This window comes from Meles meles, chromosome X (assembly GCF_922984935.1).
Source record: "Meles meles chromosome X, mMelMel3.1 paternal haplotype, whole genome shotgun sequence".
NCBI classification, from domain to species: domain Eukaryota; kingdom Metazoa; phylum Chordata; class Mammalia; order Carnivora; family Mustelidae; genus Meles; species Meles meles.
In genome coordinates, this window is record NC_060087.1 from 59,843,837 (window position 1) to 59,864,818 (window position 20,982).

The 20,982-nt window shown below is 46.6% G+C and overlaps 2 protein-coding genes across 2 annotated transcripts in view; both read right to left on the reverse strand.

Moving 5' to 3' along the window:
* TEX11 (testis expressed 11) overlaps positions 1-1,177 on the reverse strand; it is a 297,399-nt gene extending 296,222 nt beyond the window's left edge. The window contains exon 1 of the mRNA XM_045994777.1: positions 1,078-1,177. Within this exon, the coding sequence (XP_045850733.1) occupies positions 1,078-1,114 (37 nt within the window). The 5' untranslated portion in view covers positions 1,115-1,177. The remainder of the gene's footprint in view (positions 1-1,077) is intronic.
* Positions 1,178-11,677: 10,500 nt separating this feature from the next.
* SLC7A3 (solute carrier family 7 member 3) lies at positions 11,678-17,465 on the reverse strand. Its single transcript, XM_045995462.1, has 12 exons — positions 17,359-17,465; positions 15,952-16,351; positions 15,162-15,320; positions 14,805-14,982; positions 14,483-14,595; positions 14,114-14,336; positions 13,608-13,747; positions 13,403-13,505; positions 12,997-13,157; positions 12,639-12,805; positions 12,189-12,297; positions 11,678-12,050 (listed from the first exon to the last, which is right to left on the reverse strand). Exons 2-12 carry the CDS (start codon positions 16,319-16,321, stop codon positions 11,920-11,922), a joined length of 1,854 nt encoding a protein of 617 aa, XP_045851418.1. The 5' UTR covers positions 16,322-16,351; positions 17,359-17,465; the 3' UTR covers positions 11,678-11,919.
* Positions 17,466-20,982: the final 3,517 nt, after the last annotated feature.

A 20,982-nucleotide genomic window follows, 5' to 3' on the forward strand; every position in this document is an offset into this window, starting at 1 on the left:
AACACATAAATAAAGAAAGATACTATGTCCTAAATTAAAACTTAAGGCTTTGGGAGTGCCTAGCTGGCTCAGTCAGTAGATCATGTGTCTTGATCTTGGGGTTGTGAGTTGGAGTCCCATGTTTGGTATAAAGTTTACTTAAAAAATAAAAATCATGGGGCGCTGGGTGGCTCAGTGGGTTAAAGGCCCTGCCTTCTGCTCAGGTCATGATCTCAGGGTCCTGGGATAGAGCCCTGCATCAGGCTCTCTGCTCAGCAGCGAGCCTGCTTCCTCCTCTCTCCTTCTCTGCCTGCCTCTCTGCCTACTTGTGATCTCTGTCTGTCAAATAAATCTTTAAAAAAAATAATCAAAGACAAAATTTTAAAAAAAGTTTTTTTAAAAAGCTTAAGGATTACAAAAAAAACTTAAGGCTTCATTGTTGTGGTTTTTAAATGACAAGCATTAACAAAACACTGACCGAATAGATTTGTAGCCACCCTGCTTACAACATATTTCATTATTATGTGAATTTGAATGTGAATGCATTACAGGTCTAATCATGTCCCCAGAAAAAAAGAAATACCATAAACTCTCCCACATCTGGCATGGTTGAGGAATCTGGTGCTCTGGTCAATTAAATTGCTTTTGTTTATTAAGATTTCCCATAAATACCATACATGGATTACCAGTTTTTAAAATAATTAAGATACAATAAAATGCACTTAAGTCTAAAACTACACAGGATATAATTTATTTTTCACTGGTAATTATGGCAAGGCACTTCGGGATCTTGCAGTAATTTTTTTAATGTACTTTTAAAGCAGTGTATCTCTAATTCAGATTAAAGCAGTGTTATTTTGCATGCCATAAAAATTCTCAGAAAACAAGCGATGAATTGTGAATTCTATTTCCTTATACTAGCTTATAAGAGGGTTCCAGAGTCTTAAACATCTATGTTGTTTTTCTGGTACATAAATGAGAAAATTCGGACCTATGGACAATCCAAAGAGATAAAATTCAGAAACAAAATATATTTAGATCTCAGATAAGGCAACAAACAACTTAACATTTTCTTTACTACAATGTAAAGCTATATACCTTTAAAATCCATGAAACGAAAATCAATACCGTCCATTTTTAAATCTCTGGTTCAGGCCTATGAAATAAGAAAATATTTTAATATTCTGTCCTTTATCCTTCGGTCTCTCAATAAATCTCTTTACAAATTTTCCAGTTACTTGTTATCCAAAGGGGAAAAAGTGCTTTGGAAATGTTAAAACTCAGAAAAAGCAGTTAATAAGGGGCAGGGCCTGGCTGTCGCATGCCAAAAACCGGGCCTGAACTAAATTTTCACGCGGTCTTTTCTTAACCATAGTCTGCCCCACAACAGGGAAACCAGGACTCGAGGTACCCCGTGATTGGTCTGGCTGGTACTCGATGCCTCCTCCTAATTGGTTCAAAAATCTCCCCACGTCACCGCCCATACATTCAAAGTATCCAATCACTCGCTGTTGTTTTTCCCACTCTTGCAGACCTGCTAGCGCCTTCAGCTCCCCACCCCCAACAATCATCAACCGCCCGGTTACAGCGGCATTTTGGTCGTTTGCCTCTAAACTTCTATCTCCCGCTTTCAGTGGCCACACACCGCTCCCCATACTTAATCCAAGTCAAACAAACAAATAAACAAAACCCCTCTGCTTTTACCCATTTTCCTTCACCTGAGTCGGCTACAGCAACTCTACAGTTCAAAACCACTGCCTCAGAGACGCTCTAAAAAGTATTAAACTAATGGCCACATCTTTTTGCTAGTTGTAAAGCACTCAGAACCTGTAGGTGACCCACCTTTAGCCCTTCCTACCTCCGCCGAGGTAGGAACCCGAACCTCCGAAGGGAACAAGACCGCCACAGTTGCCTCTCCACAAACTCTGTCTACTGGGTCCTTCGACGCTCAGAAGGCACCTCCCCCCAATAGTGACGTCACAATGGCCACGCCCAATTGGCCTTTACCTTCTATGCCGGCATAAGCGTCGTCGTCGTCTTCGGGGCACGGGGCGCTGTCTAGGCCTTAAATTCTAGGGTTGCCGCTTAGAAGGTCGGGGTTAGAATCACAGAGAGTAAGGAAATATGGGGCAATACTGAAAGCACACTACCGTTATTGAAAGGGGTGCAGATGGCCAGGGTTACAGGCAAGCAGAGAGGAGGCCTTGGGGGGGGATCGAAAAGGGTGAGAGGGAGAGAGCGGAAAGAGAGAAGGAGGGAGCGGAAATAGAGAGGGGGGAGTGAGGGAGGGGGGAGTGAGGGAGGGGGGAGAAGAGAGGAGAAGGGGGAAAGTTTGGAGGGGGGAGGGGGGGAGGGGGACGGGGGAGGTAGAGCAAAGGAAGTAAACAGTACTGCCCACTGGTTATCCGAAAGAAGCAAATATCAGAAATATCAGAAGTTGAGGGGCGCCTGGGTGGCTCAGTCCTTAAGCGTCTGCCTTCTGCTGAGTTCATGATCTTGGGGTCTTGGGATGGAGCCCCACATGGGGCTTCTTGCTGGGCGGGGAGCCTGCTTCTCCCTCTCCCACTCCCCCCGTTTGTGTGCCCTGTCTCCGTGTATTCCTCTCTGTCCAATAAATAAATAAAATCTTAAAAATATATCAGAAGTTGAGAGGAATGAAAAACCCCGTAGTTCCAAGAAACGTTTCTGCTGCCCAGCCCTTGTCAAATCCGAAGGAGACTGGCTAATGACTCCCCTGCAGGTTCCCAGTAAGGGCGGCAGTCCGACCCATCTCCAGACAAATGGTTTTAGGGATGGGGGTGGAATACACAAGTAAACATGTTTGGTACCAGTTAAATATATGGATGATGCTTTCAACAAAGGAGTTGGCCTTTTACTGAAATCTCTATTCAGAGACAACAGTGTTAAGGCATGATGCCTCCAGATTTGGGGAAAAACCCCAAATCAAAACATTAACAAGCCTCCCGCCTCATAGACCTCTTTTGAGGCTCATGCACCTCAGTCAAGCCAGACGTGAAGCTGGCTAGCAAGATGAAGAAAAGAGATTGTGGTTTCAATTCTGGAAACATTAAGAGAGTTTCCTCCTGGCTCTGACAGTCTCAGACTCGGTCATTACCTATCATGGAAAAGACGGGGCTTCTAAAAATAATTTCTTTTCCCTCTTCAAAATTTTCTGCATCTAAAGCACTTAGTACAGTGAAGAAGAAAGGCAAAACAGGGGAAGTACTGCTATTAACGCCTCTTCTTTTGCATCCTGCAATTTGGTATTCATATTACAATCCCAGATTGCTAAAATACACAAAGAAGTCTGGTGCAAAAGGGCGGTTGAGTATCTCATAGCTGACTGAATCCTCATGCACTATATACTAGTGCTAGCTACTTAGAATCTCATTGCCTCCATTTTTTCATCTATAAAATGGAAATAAAAGTAGTTCCAAGCTTCTCATTCAATGGAATAACATATGTAAAGCATCTAGAACACTGGCAGGCATGTAATTGGTAACAAGCGTGAGTTTCCATTATTGTTCTCCATTTCCTGGTTGGCAAACCAAGCGCTCCCAACTTCCATCATCCCGCCCAGGCCCCTGTCTCTACCATAACTTTTTTGTTCATAAATGAACAGGGATGGTTGGGTTATGGACACAGGGGAGGGTATGTGCTATGGTGAGTGCTGTGAAATGTGTAAGCCTAATGATTCACAGACCTGTACCCCTGGGGCAAATAATACATTATATGTTAGTAAAAATAATAAATGAACAGGAGACAGGGCGAAACTTAGACCTTGGATCTCCAGCCCAAGGTGGTCCTTTCCCATACATCTTAGAAATCTTAGTGATTGGGGCGCCTGGATGGCTCAGTGGGTTAATCCTCTGCCTTCGGCTCAGGTCATGATCTCAGGGTCCTGGGATCGAGCCCCATATCGGGCTTTATGCTCAGCGGGGAGTCTGCTCCCCCCCCCCCCCCCGCCGCCTGCCTCTGCCTACTTGTGATCTTTGTCAAATAAATAAATAAAATCTTTATTAGAAGGGAGCCTGCTTCCCCCTCTCTCTCTGCCTGCCTCTCTGCCTACTTGTGATCTCTCTCTCTCTGTCAAATAAATAAATAAAATCTTTAAAAATTAAAAAAGAAATCTTAGTGATTAATAATGTCTGTAGCTGGGATGCCTCGTTAGCTCAGTCGCTAGAGCATGCAAGACTCGTCTTTGGGTCATAAGCTCAAGCCCTGCGCTAAGTGTACAGATTACTTTAGATTTTATTTATTTATTTGACAGAGATCACAAGCAGGCAGAGAGGCAGGCAGAGAGAGAGAGGAGGAAGCAGGCTTCCTGTGGAGCAGAGAGCTCGATGCGGGGCCTGATCCCAGGACACTGGGACCATGACCTGAGCCGAAGGCAGAGGCTTTAACTCACTGAGCCACCCAGGCACCCCAATGTACAGATTACTTTAAAAAAGCGTCTGTAGTAGGATGGATATGATATCATCCAAGATTATATAAGGCAAACAAGAATCAAATGACTCTTGACTAATACTGACTGTAAATATAGCTCTAAATTCAGGGCTACAGAACTGGTACCACTGCATTGAATAAAAAATAAAAATACGCAGAAAAGGTGAAATAAAAAAACAAAAGTGAATAAAAAATATGCAGAAAGGGTGAAAGCCCTTATGTCGTTGTATGGGTTTCCCCAGTGTTTTTGTTTTCGTTCTAGATAGCCTCCCTAGATGTTACCAGTAAGAAAGAATTAAGAGACAGGGAAAAAAGTAAAAGAAGAAGAAAGGAGATAATAAAGGAAGCAGGTGCATATTGAGGAAGATATGCAAGACTGAGTAAGAAAATGCCATTAAATGGCCCTCAACAGGCTGTAGATTATCTTCCCTTACCCTGGCATAAACTACAAATTTTATTCTACTGTTGTTTAACAAATTAATGCAGAAATGGTGAAATTGATAAGCATATAAAGGCAGCAGGTGAACAGTGTGGACTCTAATGAGAGCTTATGAAAACTCATTAATATGGGGCACCTGGGGGGGCTCATTCTGTTGAGCATCTGACTTTTGGTTTCAGCTCAGATCATGATCTCTGGGTCATGAGATCCAGCCCCGCACCAGGCTCTGCCCTCAGTGCAGAGTCTGCTTGAGATCCTTTCTCTCTCTCTGCCCTTCCCCTCTCTCAAATAAATAAATCTTAAAAAAAAGACTCTCATTAATTGAGTGGGTTAAAAGACAGTCAGCAAATTGGTTAATAAGCATGCATTACATCTTGTTAAAAAAAAGAGAGAGAGAAAAGCACCTTCAGAATAAATATGCAATTATAGCCAGGAAAATTCTAAAAACGAAAGGGGTAACGGAGTAAAGGAGAGGGACTTGCTCTACCAGATATTAAAATTCCTGTAAATAAAATTTATGGTAATAGTGCAGACCAATATGGAAATGATTCAACTCAGTGAGGTAGAGTCATTCAAGAAAAAGTTCTGAAGCAACTACATAGCTATTTTTTTAAAGATTTTATTTATTTATTTGACAAACAAAGATCACAAGTGGGCAGAGAGGCAGGCAGGGAAGAGGGAAGCAGGCTCCCCACCTAGCAGAGAACCCAATGCTAGATCCCAGGACCCTGGGATCATGACCTGAGCTGAAGGCAGGTACTTAATGACTGAGCCACCCAGGCACCCCAAAAATCGCATGTTCTACCAACTGAGCCAGCCAGGCACCCCAAGAAGCTATTTTCATTAAAGGAAAAAACCCACAGGAAAATGAGGGAGTTTTTATCTGATGGGCATGTATTTTCTCATTAAAGTATGAGGCAGTCAAGAGCAGAGAGTAGGAGGGAGAGATTTGAAGAATGTGAATAAGGTAAGAAACAGTTGTTTAGAGAGGGGAATTGGAGAGGAAAAAAAAAAAAAAGGTCCCCGAGTAGTGGTGAGGACATAGTGAAGGCTAATGGTTGTTAAGCTGCCCATGTTTAGGATTGCCTCCAAAACTCCTGAAGCCCACAGGTGCGATGTTTTGATTCCTCTGGGGGCAGGGCGTAGGACTCTGGAATACCGCCTAGGGAGGTGAAGGTATTTGCAAGAGTCATAATGATAATAAATTCAGGAATTTAAGTGGGAAAGGGAGCAAGCAAAGACTGGCAGAACCCGATAAAATAAGAGAAAATGTATGTGGGAGGGGAGAATGAATTAGGGGATTCATGAGGTCAAAGAATTATTGTTGTGGGGTTACTTGAGCAAGTGAGTTGGGGAAGCTGTGGACAGAGAACTTGATGTTTGAATTCGTGGTTTCACAGGTGTACATTCTGGCAAGATCTAGAGTATAACGGTGTGACTGGGCAGCTGAGGTACATTCATTGAACCGAATCACAGAACCGCTTTCCTTCACTTGTTCGAATGTTCTCATCCACACACTTCCCTGCCCTTAGAGTAAGCTCTGAAAGTAATGACCTTCAAGAGTCTGACTAGAAGGTATATTTCCTGCCCTATTTTTTCCGCTTCATCCCTTCAACATCTGAGGCTGTAGGCACACCAAACTATAAACTTTCTCAATTTCTTGTCTTTATGCCCAAGGTTCCCTCCTCCTGAAATGCTCTACCCATTGCTGAAATTATACATTTTACCTATCCGTTGTGCCCCAGTTTAAGAGCCACCACCTCCATGAAGACTTCCCAGAACTCCCTGATGTGAGTTCTTCAGGGGATTTCATGCATAGCTCTCTTAGGACACTTGCTATTTCCTGCTTGGCATCTTTGTACGGATTTGGGCCAAATTTATCCCGGACTCCTTGAGGAGATTAAGATTAGACCACGCCTAAAGCCAACTTTAAACTCAGCATCCTAAAGAGATTACTCACTAACTGCCTAAGGGTTTCCAAAGCGTGGTATTTAACAGTTCCCTCTTATCCATGGGGGGTATGTTCCAAGACCCCCAGGAAATGCCGGAAACCACAGAGAGCACTGAACACGAGATACATATATACTATTTCTTCCTGTGCAGACATACCTATGATAAAGTTTATTTATAAATTCGGCACAATAAAGGATTAACAACGGTAATGAGATAGAACAAGTATAACAATATCCTGAGTTGTGTGAATGTGGTATCTCTCACAATATCTTGTACTGTACTCACCCTTCTTCCGGAGAGGATGTGAGATTATAAAATGCCTACATGGTAAGATGAAGCAAGGTGAATGACATAGGCACTGATGTAGCATCCTGCTACCATTGACCTTCAGACTATACATGAGGACCGTTGGCTTCCAGACCATGTTGATGGAAGTGGGGGGGTGGCGGAGAAACCATGGAAAGCTAAATGCATTTAAGGATTATTTGGTACACAGCCAAACATTTTTGTATAGTTGGATATTTATTTTAATGTGTCTCAGGGAAATACTTTGCTTTCTATGTATGATAGTGGTAAAATGTTTTCCTTTTTTCTAAGATTTTTTAAAAGACTTATTTGATAGAGATCACAAGGAGGCAGAGAAGCATGCAGAGAGAGAGGAAAGGAAGCAGGCCCCCCAGCGAGCAGAGAGCCTGACGCAGGGCTCGATCCCAGGACCCCAGGATCATGACCTGAGCCGAAGGCAGAGGCTTTAACCCACTGAGCCACCTAGGCGCCCCCAAATGTTTTCCTTTTAAATAAGTGTATTAGGGCACCTAACTGACCGAGTCAGAAGAGTGTGCTGTGCTACTCTTGACCTTGGGGTCATGAGCCCCAGGTTGGATATACAAATTATTTAAATAAAACTTTATAAATAGAGGCGCCTGAGTGGCTCAGTCAGTTAAGCATCTGCCTTCAGCCCGGAGCCCCAGGCCAGGCTCTTTGCTCATCGAGGAGGAGCCTGCTTTTCTCTCTCTCTCTCTGTCCTTCCCACCTCAGGCTTATGCAAGTCCTCCCTCCCCCCTCTCAAATCAATAAATAAAATCTTTAAAAATAAATAAATAGGGGGCACCTGGGTGGCTCAGTGGGTTAAGGCCTCTGCCTTCCTCTCAGGTCATGATCCCAGGATCCTGGGATCCAGCCCCACATCAACTGGCTCTCGGCTCAGTGGGGAACCTGCTTCCCTTCCTCTCTCTCTGCCTGCCTCTCTGCCTACTTGTGATCCCTGTCTGTCAAATAAATAAATAAAATCTTTCAAATAAATAAATAAATAATAAAGATAAAAATAAATAAATAAGTGTATTTAAGCTTTAAAAAGTGAGGGTTTGTTTTTTTTTAACATTACAGGAATTACACAAATAGAGAAAAATTCCTGAAGGTCTGAAGTATGGGAAACATCGCACTGAATAAAAAAAGACTAGAAAACCAAAGCAGAGAACTAGCAGAGAATCCTTCATAAATGATTTATTTCAACAGTAGAACCAAAATGTATTCACTTTCTCCATTGACAATCTTCATTAAGCGTGAAAATACCAGAACAGCCCATCTTATAAAACAAAATCCTCTTGACTCTTTGGCTGGTGGCTTGAAACGCTGTACCTGCTTCCTAACCCTCCATTTACTCTACCCACTGCCGTAGGACCCCCACTCCTACCATCTGACCAAAACTACTCATGAAATGATCAAATTACCTACTGACAAAGCCAATGAACCCTCTTCTGTCCTCATCTTACAGAACGTGGCTCTTTAGGCAGCATTTGGCGTCGCTGACTGTTCTTGGGAAGTCCTTTCCTCCCTAGACTTCCACATCACTGTCCTGTCTCTTCAGTCATTCTTTCTTCATCTCTGGTGCTGAATCTTCTTTCATCCCTTAAATGTTAGAGGTCCCCTAATTTTTTACTGTTATGATGATTATAAAATGAGTGAAAAAAGTAATGCTTCTATCTGGTTAGGAAAACTGAAAAAGTACAGAAGAAAAACCAGAGGTTAAGTTTCCTATATATTTTTCCCGAAAAAAAAATTATGTATAAACAGACGTCACACAATGTTCTGCACCTTGGGGTTTTTGTTCCATTTTGTTTTGTTCCTACTTAATAGTCTACCTTGAAGAGCTTTCCATATCACCCCGTGGCACATAGAATTCTATGTCATTTTTTTCACTGGCTCTGTAAATATTCCACCGAATTAATGTATTGTAACTTAACTAGTTCTTTGCTGATGTACACTCGGTAGCTTCCAAGTTTTATTGTCTTAAAATGTCACAGTAAATATCCCTATATAAGTGAAATTTTTAAAATTCCTGTAAGTGAAATTGTTAGATCAAAAGGAATGTTTTTAATTCTTGTATTATCAAATTACTCTCACAAAAATTACAACAATGTAAATCCCCATCAAACATAAGACTGTCTGTTTCCCCTCATTTTGCCAACACCAAATCACTGAACTTTGGTTTATGGAGGGGGGCACCTGGCTGGCACAGTCGGTAGAGCACAAAGCTCTTGATCTCATGGTTGTGGGTTCAAGGCCCACACTGGGTGCAGACATTACTTCAAAATAAAGTCTTATAAAAATTTGTTCTGCTGATTTATAAGGTTAAGAACTGAGTTCGCAATTGTTTTGTCTTGCATTTAATGAGTGAGGCTGAGTATCAGTATTTGTTGGTGTTACATATTTTTTTCTACAAACTATTTATATCTTTGATTCAACTATCAGGTTATTCATCTTACTGATTTTTTAAAAGATTTTATTTATTTATGTGACAGGGAAAGAGATACTGAGAGAGGGAACACAGGCAGGGGAAGTGGGAGAGGGGGAAGCCGAGCAGGGAGCCCAAAGCAGGACTCAATCCCAGGACCCTGGGATCATGACCTGAGCTGAAGGCAGATGCTTAACCTCAAAGCCACCCAGGCACCCCTCATCTTACTGATTTGTAAGAGCTCTTTGTATATAAAGATAATTATATAACTTATACTAGAGGTTTCTTTTTTTTTTTTTTAAAGTAATCCCTAAGCCCAATGGGGGGCTTGAAATCACAACCCCAAGATCAAGACTCACATGTTCTACCAACTGAGCCAGCCAATCTCCCCCAAATACAAATGTGTGCTCTGAGTTGATGGCCCCCAAATCTTAAACTCTAGCTTGGACTTCTCTCCTAGCTTCAAGTTCCAGTTGTTGATTACATATCTTGACCTATATGAAGCTAAATTCTTTTATGTTTATAAACTAGCATATCTTTTTTTAAAAGATTTTTATTTATTTATTTATTTGACAGAGAGAGAGAGACAGATCACAAGTAGGCAGAGAGGCAGGCAGAGAGAGAGGGGGAAGCAGGCTCCCCGCTGAGCAGAGAGCCCGAAGTGGGGCTCGATCCCAGGACGCTGAGATCACCACCTGAGCCGAAGGCAGAGGCCTAACCCACTGAGCCACCCAGGTGCCCCTATAAACTAGCATATCTTGATCTGATTTCATCTTTCCCCCAATATGCTACTCCTCTTTTGCCATCTTGGCTAATAATATGATCACCCAATCAGGAATTTCATGCAGAAATCGAAGCCATCCACTTCTTTCTTACCTCCTACATCCAACTGACCAAGAACCCTAAAATATGTTACCCAAACGACCGCAATGTCCTCCTAATTACTACTAGCAATGTCACACAAGGGTGAAATGGTGACTGTTATCCCGCTGCTCTAAATTCCCCCAGCCTCTTTGGAAGCACCCCCCTTGCTGCTGTGGGGACTAACAAACCCAACCATCTTCCTTAGATTCCTTCACTACCTGCCCTCCTCCCCTCCACACTTGCACCATTTACAAAGAGAACATCTGAATTCCTTGGTAGGATATACAAAGCCACCCACACTGTTCCTATGGTCTGCTTTATTTCACAACCCCACACAGGCTACCCTCCAGCTGCACTAAACTACAGGCCATGCTTCCAAATACAATGTGCTTCTTTACACTTCGTGGCTTTGTGCACACCGCTCACCAACAAACAAGCCCTCCTCTCAGTCCACTTCAGGAACACCCATTCAAGACTCAGGTCAAGCATGTCCTTCTTTATGTTTCTGTAGCAATCTGCACTCACCCCTCCCCCGGTGTCAAGTCACATCATTTATTTCGTGTGTACCTGCTTCACCCCCTCTAGATGGTGAGTTCCTTGAGGGCAGGGACTAGAGGTTTTATTCATATTTGTATCCCGAGCGCCCAGCGTGGGGCCTAGCATTTTTTAACAGGGGCTCCATTGTTGAATAGGTGGATGAATGAGTCACTTTGGTCTGAGCAAAGCTCTGACCTCTGTTGCCTTACCACTTTTACAGCCATTGGGATCTACACGTATACACAGTCCTCTACCAACCCCACTCTGGTCCACCCCTCCTCCCAGCAGGGCCAAATACCCTAGCCAAAATTGCTGTTACCCAGGCAGTCACAAGAGTCTGGGTCTGGTCCAACTAGAAGGGGTGGAACAGAAGACAATGGTCTCAGTGTAGGTCCTGACCAATGCCAGTGTGGAGATCAGAGTCCACCCCCAAATCTCAAAGGCAAGTATTGCTGTCCTACTTACTCAGAAGCTAACCTTTAGTATAGCAAGAGGGAAACCTATCTCAAGATCATTCCTTTAAGTGGGACTAGGCTTGACAGGTGCTCATACCACCCTCCTCCCAACCCTGAGCCAACAAGAAACACACAGGCACAACAGATCCTTTAGCAGCGACTGAAGCAAGCGCAGCACACTTATCTGAAGCTCTCTCCACACCAAAAGTCAGGCCCCACATCATCTCTAGCAAGCAAAGGACAAGACATGGTTTCTTTTTCTGGTTTCTTTTTAATAATTTTGTAAAAGCCAGGAAGCAGCTACAGACACGAGTGGAAAGGAGACCACTAAAAATAAAAATTTAAAAACCAAGAGGAGAAACAGCAAAGACACATCCTTTACTCCACAATAAATACAGAGCTCCGTTAGTGGTCCCCCACCCACATCCCACAGGAGCCCTAGCTTCCCATGTGCTCAAGGGTGCTCGCCATTATTGTGCAGGGGGACCAGACAGCATTCAGGGGTGATGACGTCAGATCGAATGTGTACAGGCACTGCTGAGATCAAGGTCTACAGTTTTGGCCCTAGACTTGAGTGGGGCTTGGTTACTCTTAACCTCTTCCAGGCTGTGCTGGATCCCATAGCCGAAGTAGATAGCAAAACCTAGTGGGGAAAGGGAGCTGTGAGGTAGGGAAATAGTGACCCCGTAAAGGCTTCACAGGTCTCCTTACATGAGACCAAGAGGGAAAAGAATCGGGGTAGGACACCCAAAAGGACTTCTCTTCCCCAGTGGATACCTACCAATCAGCATCCAGACCCCAAATCGGGCCCAGGTGCCCGCTGTCATCTGCATCATAAGGTAAACATTCACAAAGATGCTCACTAGTGGGAGGAGAGGCAAAGCAGGTACCTGGGAACAAAGCAAAACCTTCTTTGTATATCCCATGAGGTGACCTAGAAAGAGATCCCTAACCTACTCGCCCAGAAAGGGAGGATCCAGCTCCTACTCATCTTGTGTATTTCAACGCCCACTACACTGCACCTCCTACAGAACTCCAAGGATACACAGTTTGGGGAAACAGAGATGGAAAGGAACTACAGAGGGTGAGAGAAGTATTCCGCCTAGGTTTCTCTGGTATCTCTCCTTCCTTGTACAATTAAAGAATATTTACGAACCTTATTAGAGCCCAAAGCATCTGGAGCCTGCTCTTCTGAGATGGGTGGGGAGGTGGGAAGAAAGAGGTCATTTACCTTGAAGTGCAGGGGAGTGGGACTCTGTGGCTGTCTCCAGATGACCCCAGTGATCCCAGTAATGAGCATCAGGAGCAGCACAACCACTGCGGTCCACACTGGGTCTCCAGAAAGCAGTGGGATGGGCCACTGGGCCAATACCAGGCAAAGAAGAGTCAGGAGCAGGGCTTCAAGGGTCAAGGTGAAGAATATCAAAACCAGCTCTTGAGACATCAGACACCCCATTCCAAGGAAGGCCACGCTCTCTCTAGTTCATCCTCAGCCACCAAATGCCACACACTCCACCACACCCCCCACTCTGCCATCCCATCACAGCGACCTCGAAACCACCACCCTAGAGAAAAATTTCATTGCTCACCAAGCAATGAGGAACACACATAGACAACTTGGCCAGAGAGCGGAGTGGGGATGGGGTTGAGAGGACAGAATAGCCCCTGCAGGGTCAGCTTCTCTGCTTCGGGGAGCTTCTCCTCCTGTAACTCCACCTCATCTTCATCATTCCTCAGCTCAGGCTGATACCTGAGGCAGGAATAAGAAGGCAGGATTAAGGACGACCCCTAACTGCTTTAGCATCTTCTCCCACGCAGCTTAACCTCCCTCATCATCAAGGGTCCAAGCTCTTTTTGGCGGGCTGGGCTGTCCACATCCCTCCAGTCCACATCCCTCCAGGAGAGTCAGGATAAGGCAGGTGGAGGAATAGACCTCTAGCATTCCTCAATCCGAGAACAAAAAAACCCAATCCCAATTTACAGAGAGAGTCTCACCTGAGGATGAGAACACAAACAGCCACCAGAGAGTAAGCCAGTAGGGTCCCAATTGACATGAGGTCCACAAGATCAGTGAGTTCCAAGAGGAATGCCATGAATGCTGAAATTGATGGGCAGAAACCAAGAAATGCATTGAGGGAAGAGCAGAGTTAAGGGAATTGGTGAAACAGCTAGGGGAAGGGCAAAGACTATTTTTTTTTACCTGCAATAATACCAGAGACCACAGTGGCCACGATGGGGGTGTGTGTGCCCGTGTGGACCCTGGCAAGGACACGGAACAGGAGGCCATCCTCTGCCATCGCATAGATCACCCGAGGCATGGGGAACATAGAGCCCAAGAGGCTGAGAGAGGAATGGCCAGAGTGGCATGAGTTCACTGCGGTCTCTGTCCCCACGCAGCCTTCTCCTCACAGCCCCCTTTTTTTTCCCTTAAAGAATTTATTTGTTTTACAGAGAGAGACACAGAGAGAGAGGGAACGCAAGCAGGGGAAGTGGGAGAGGGAGAAGCAGGCTCCCCGCAGAGCAGGGAGCCCAACGCGGGACTCGATCCCAGGACCCTGGAATCATGACCTGAGACGAAGGCAGACGCTTAACCCACTGAGCCACCCAGGTGCCCCTCCTCACAGCCCTTTGAAGGGGTATTCACGAGCACTGAATGCTAAAGCCTAATACTCCTACAGCAGAGGAAAACAAACGTTTGCCACTGACCTGGTAGAAAGAGCACAGAGGGATCCAATAGCCACAACATAGCGGGCAGGGGCCCAACCAGTATAAAGAAATGCCTCAGGCAGGGGACTCTCAGGTTGAAGCTGGTAGTAAGGCATCATAAGGGTAAGTGCTGAAGAGACCCCAAAATACGCCAAAAAGCAGACGAACAGTGAAATCACGATGCCCACAGGGATGGAACGCTGGGGATTCTGGGCTTCCTCGCCTGCAGGAAGGGGCACAAGTTCCGGAATCAGGGAAGCAGGTCCCCTCCCCTACACCCCCCAACACCCTCCCCCCGCCGCCAACGTGCATGCCACCTGAGCATACATTGTACCCCAGTGCCCGACAGAACCAGAGTGACTGTGTTACCAGTGGTAGCAATACAGTCGAAACCAACAAATGCATAGAAACAGGTAGCTGCTCCTCGGAGAATCCCCTCGAAGCCGAAAGGCACAAATCCTCCAGAGCCCAGGGGGCCCAAGCTAAAGTGCAAGAAACAGATGGAAAAGGTAAAAGGTATGTTCAGCCTCCTCTGTGCCTTTTCTCTGATGCCAAACTACTCTGCCAGGTCTTTGAGGCCTCAGCTCCCATTCCTCCTCCCTGATCCAATCCCGAAGCCCTTAGCATGGCTTCCCCCTTGGTTCCCCCTCATGCTCCCAGCCCCGCAGCTCCTGAGAGTTAATGTCCTAACCTATTGGTGTCATTGAGGCCAGCTATAGTCAGTCTGTAGTCCTCTTCTGTGAGTTTCCAATTGTGCAGGTCCCCCTTAATGAAGCCCGAGATGATGACAAAACCAAGAACCAAAAGGTTCACCACTGTGAACACTTTGGTGACCAGGGCTGACTCACTAGCCCCCAGAGCCAGCAATCCTGTGGGAAAGAAGCAGTCAGGACTCAGAAAAGTCCTCCATCGGAGCTTTCCTCCTGCCTCTGTGCACAGCTTTCCCACTCAGCTTATCTTCTTTCTCACCATTATCCCCTCCACCGGCCCATCTCTGGCTTGGTCCCTCCTAGCCCTGCCCCCACCGGTTCCCTGTGTCTTCCCTCACCAGTGAGCAACAACACAAGGCCCAGAGCAAAGAAGTCTGGATATTCTGCGAGGACATGGGGGACATGCAGTGAGATACTCCCCTGCAGGGTCTGAGAGATGTGGTTCCCAATCAGGTTGTCAAACGCCGAGCTCCAGGCCCGGGCCACACTGGCTGTACCTGGGGGAGCAGAGGGAGAAACAATGGGGTCAATTTCTCCCCCACACACCCGGAAACCAGTCACACAAACAATCCCTGCTGTTTTCACCTATTCTTACTTTTTATTTTTTTTAAGTGGGCTCTACACCCAGAGTGGGGCTTGAACTCACAACCTGAAGATCAGGAGTCAGCATGTTTCACCGACTGAGCCAGCCAGGCGCCCCTAGCCTTGCTTTTTAAAAAACCAAAACCAGGGGCACCTGGGTGGCTCAGTGGGTTAAAGCCTCTGCCTTTGGCTCAGGTCATGATCCCGGCGTCCTGGGATCGAGCCCCGCATCGGGCTCTCTGCTCAGTGGAGAGCCTGCTTCCCTTCCTCTATCTCTTTGCCTGCCTCTCTGTCTACTTGTGATCTCTGTCTGTCAAATGAATAAATAAAAATCTTAAAAAAAAACCCCAAAACCAATCAATTTACGACCCCAGGACAGAGGTTAAGGAGAACGAACAATTTCTCCACACCTTCAACCTTCCCAACCGGCCCCCCAACACACACACATTTAGGGGTACTGAAGTCCTGTAAATGCTAATTCATCACTTCACCGTCGCGCCCCTTCATTGGCCATGCACAGGATCCCTCCCAGCCCCAGCATCTCACCTATAACATAGGACAGGATGAGGTTCCAGCCCGTGGTGAAGGCCCAGAGTTCACCCACTGTGACATAACTGTAGAGATATGCAGAACCAGAACGGGGGACTCGGGCACCAAACTCCGCATAGCACAGTCCGGCCAACACAGAAGACAGGGCGGCCACCAAAAAGCAGATCACAATGGACGGTCCTGCTTTATCTTTGGCCACCTCACCAGCCAGGACATACACACCTGCACCCAAGGTGCTGCCCACACCCAGGGCCACTAAATCCAGGGTGCTCAGGCATCGGGCAAGGCGAGTCTCAGCCATGCCTGGCTCCAGCGCCCGTCTGCGTACCAGCTTTTGACCCACTCTGCGAAGGGCCTGCCACAGCATTCTAGCCGAAATTGCAGAAGAGCCTAAGATCTGGTGAAAAACAAGACAAAAAGCCCTTCAGTGGGGCTCATTATCCCTAAACTCTGAGAGTGCATGACAATACCCACTCCATCCTGCAAAGGAGCGATGGGGGGTTGGGGAGGACATTTAAGGGGCAAAAGCAAGTGTCTTCCTCTAATCTCAGTCTCTTCCTTAACAAGTAGGAATAAACAGTAACTCACAGGTTTGTAGGACTAGATGCACAAAAGACATGTAAAAGGCCCCTGGGGTACTGTAGCCCGGCACCTCATGAGTGCTCAGTATCAGTCTCTGTCTCTGTCTCTGTCTCTCTCTCTCTCTCTGACGGGGTAATAAGGGTTTATCCTAGACCCTAACCAAGGAACCATGGAACCTAATCTGGGTCCATTCCCTGACCTGTAGAATTAAACAGAACTCACCCCAGGAGCGGCCAGCAAATAAATCTGGGCAGAACCCCCTTCTCACATCCACTATCCACGTTCCTTTTCGGTGCTTATCCCAAGGGTTACTTAATAGGCAAGGTTCCTAGACTGCCGGGAGGGAGGGGCGGGGGGAGACCGACCTCCCCGGCAGACCAAAAAGTGAGCACCGACTCAATTTCACCCCTACTCACCAAGCCCACACCGGGTAAATCGTGCTACTGCCGCCCAGGGGAGTAAGCGAATGTTCCCCCACTTCCTCCCGCCCCTGCAAGGCTGACCCGCAAGAATCAACAGTGGGGCGGGGCTTCGACATCTGAAGATTTGGGAATGCACCCTGAGAGGGGCCCCAGGGCAGCCCGAAATTGCTTGCAACAGAGAGGGTTTCCACCCTACGTCCCCTAACTCAGCTCCCGGCTTCATCTAGAAACAGTCTGGTGCTGAGGTGGAGACGGGAGCCATCCCGGGGCCGGGGTCTCGCCCAGCAACAGGTCACGGCCGCATTGATGCAACTGCACGCTATGGTTGCCGGAGAATCCTAGGTATGCCCCAGACCCTCACAGTCCCCTTCCGACACACCTGTCGGCCCCCGAGGCTTACCAGAGAGCTGCTGCAAGCCCAGGGAGAGGCGAGTCTCAGATTGGGTTGGGTGAGGCTGAGTTAAGTCGAGTTGGGTTGGGGCTACGGACTTCGTTGTTCAGGCTTCAAAGCTGCGGCTTGGGGTCGTTGCGCGCCAAGCGCCCCCTCTTATATATACCGGGAGGCGGAGCCGGTAACGTCATGGAATCCCACCCCCAATCCTCGCTCCACCTCAGAGACACAACAGACACACATACACTCTCTGTCCCTCTTTCTGTCTCTCTCTCTCATTCACTCATTCCTCGGCTTTGCAAAAAGGATTGCTTGCAGCCGGAGACGGCTTCCCACTTGCCACAGCAAGCCCAGCATGGCAAGGAGCAAGAAAGCAGGGGACAGGCGGGGAGAGGGTGGCCTTTTCCCATTCTCCGAGTTTCTAGTCAGAGCGGGACAATGAGAGGCTTCCTGGCCTGAGACCCCATGGGATTTTCTACCTTTGTGCCTTAAGGGTCAGAATTTGTGAATGGCGGCAGTGGGGGAGGGGTAAGAAGTGGAGGAGGAAACTGCACAGGAAGTCTCCAACTCACCCTCCCTCAGTCTTCCTTAGCTTGCTTTTCAACACGAGGTTCCCTCGCCCCTGAAATCTTTCCCAAGGACCATGCCAAGATTATGGACAGCCGTCTGACTCCGATCCCGCAGCTCTCACCCTCAACTGTGGATTTCAACGGCAGTCAGCAAGAGATTGAAAGATGATTTTCGGCCACCCCAGATACTTAAGAGATTTTTAGGCCTCAGTCTCTCCATAGTGTATTTCTAGTTAAACTGTTAAATGCGAAACTGTAACGATACTGAATTCTTGGAGGAGGGGGGTGTATTTAATTCCATTTTCCTGATGAGTACACTGAGGCACGATGTGCCTGACCTCACACCAGAATAATTTTGTTGACCATCTTCCTGATAAACCTGGCCTATTGGACTTCAATGCCCACCTCCTATAGGTACCGTACCTCAATGAAATGCACAAGAGGAGCGCCTCGGTGGCTCAGTCAGTTAAGCCCCGGACTCGGGATTTTACTTCCGGTCCTGATCCTAGGATCCTGGGATTGAGCCCCACGTGGGTCTTTGGCGCTCAGCGTGGCGTTTGCTGTCCCTCTCCCTCTGCTCCTCACCCCCCTCCAAATCTCAGATAAATTAATAAATAAAATCTAATAAATAAATAAATAAATACGCAAGAAAAGGCGAGACAGCAAGCAAAACCAAACAGGGAGAAGCACCGGCGTTGGGACCTGCACCGATGTTGAGAACCACCCTTTTAGGCAAGAGGTTTCTTTTTAGTTTGATTTATTTATTTGACAGAGAGATCACAAGTAGGCAGAGAGGCAGGCAGAGAGAGAGGAGGAAGCAGACTCCCTGCTGAGCAGAGAGCCCTATGTGGGGCTTGATTCCAAGACCCTGAGATCAGGACCTGAACGGAAGGCAGAGGCTTAACCCACTGAGCCACCCAGGCGCCCCTAGGCAAGCGGTTTCTGGTAAGCAAGAGGAGCTGAATAATCACAGAAAGATCACCCTGGATGTGAAACCCATAATCTCATCAACCCAGTCAGTTCTTTTTTTTTTTTTTTCTTATGATATTTTATGTATTTATTTGAGAGAGAGAGAAGCACAAGCAGGGGGAGGGGCAAAGGGAGAAGCCGACTTCCCGCTGAGCAGGGAGCTGGAGGTGGGGTGGATCCCAGACACTGGGACCAGGACCTGAGCTTGAAAGCAGACGCCAAACCCACTGAGCCACCCAGGCGCCCCCAACCCAGTGAGTTCTTTTTTTTTTAAGATTTTATTTATTTATGACAGAGAGAGAGATCACAAGTAGGCAGAGAGGCATGTGCAGAGAGAGAGGGGGGAAGCAGGCTCCCCACCCAGCAGAAAGCCCGATGGGGGGCTCGATCTCAGGACCCTGAGATGATGACCTGAGCCGAAGGCAGAGGCTTAACCCACTGAGCCACGCAGTCACCCCAACCCAGTGAGTTCTTAATCAAAATGGAGCGGGCTGTGATGGTGTGGTTCTTCTCCATCAGGACATCAAAGATATTAAAAATGGACTTAAAGGGGGCACCTGGGTGGCTCAGTGGGTTAAAGCCTCTGCCTTCGGCTTGGGTCATGATCCCAGGGTCCTGAGATCGAGCCCAGCGTCCTGCTCTCTTCTTTGCGGAGAGCCTGCTTCCTTCTCTCTCTCTGCCTGTCTCTCTTCCTACTTGTGACCTCTGTCTGTCAAATAAATAAATAAAATCTTTTAATAAAAAAAATGGACTTAAGGGCATATTAAAGGGCGTACATTACCCAAAGGCATAAGGTGTTACAAATGGACCCCAGAGGGGCACCTGGGTGGATCAACCCGTCTGCCTTCTGCTCAGATCATGATACCAGGACCTTGGGATAGAGCCCTGCATCCATCTCTCTGCTTAGCAGGGAGCCTACTTCTCCCTCTCCATCTGCCTGCCGCTCTTCTTGTTTATGCTCTGTCAGATAAATAAATAAAATCTGGAAAAAAGAAAAAAGGACCCCAGAGTCGCAGGATTGAGTCCCGCATCAGGTTCCCTTCTCAGCCCGGAGTATGCTTCTCCCTCTGACCCTCCCCCTTCTCGTGCTCTCTCTCTCACTCTCTCTCTCTCAAATAAATAAAATCTTTAAAAAAGAGTAGCAACGTTTAAAAGAAACAAAGAAAAAAAATAAATAAAAGTGGACTCAAGTATCCTTGTTTCCTTTAAATCATCCATTATGAATATGTCACCCAGGAATCTGACTAAAATCTAAATCCTTTTAAAAGCAATTGGTATCTCTTGCTAACCACAGCTCCATTTTGGCATTCCATAAGTATTTATTGAGCACTGACTACCTGTATAGCAGCTAGTATAGCAATGAAGAGATTACAAAGGAAACATAAAATCCTTATCTACCTAGTCTTAAAAATCTAGTTAGGGAGTAGGCACCTGGACCGCTCAGTCAGTGGAGCACATGACTCTTGATTTCTGGGTTGTGAGTTTGAGGCCTACATTGGGTGTAGAGATTATTTTAAAAAATAAAATCTTAGGGCGCCTGGCTGGCTCAGTCATTAAGCTGCCTTGGGCTCAGGTCATGATCCCAGTGTCCTGGGATCAAGCCCCACATCAGGCTCCCTACTGGTGGGAAGCCTGCTTCTCCCTCTCCCACTCCTCCTGCTTGTGTTCCTTTTCCGCTGTGTGCCTCTCTGTCAAATAAATAAACTCTTTTTAAAAATCTAAAAAATATATCTAGTTAGAGAAAGAAGAAAATACATACAATTCAATTTAAACAGTAATATACTGGTGCGCCTGGGTGGCGTAGTCAGTTGAGTGACTGACTGCCTCTTGATTTCAGCTCAGGTCATTATCTCAAGGTCCTAGGATCCAGCCCCCGCATAGGGCTCCACCATACACTCAGAGTCTGCTTGTCCCTCTCCCTCCCCCTTTACTCCTCCCTCATTTCTCTCTCTTTAAAATAAATATTTTTTAAAAAAACAGTATTACATAGGGACGCCTGGGTGGCTGAGTCATTAAGCATCTGCCTTTGGCTCAGGTCATGATCCCAGGGTCCTGGGATCAAGCCCTGCATCAGGCTCCCTACTCTGCCGAGAAC

Bases quoted from the DNA above. Each gene is read 5' to 3' on its own strand.
- SLC7A3 (XM_045995462.1), bottom strand. From the start codon at position 16,321: ATGCTGTGGCAGGCCCTTCGCAGAGTGGGTCAAAAGCTGGTACGCAGA. The intron at 15,321-15,951 runs GTGAGATGCTGG...CTGCTCCCCCAG, and splicing joins CATCCTGTCCTATGTTATAG to GTACAGCCAGTGTGGCCCGG. The intron at 12,298-12,638 runs GTAAATGACCTC...CTTTGTTCCCAG, and splicing joins CCACTCCCCTGCACTTCAAG to GTACCTGCTTTGCCTCTCCT.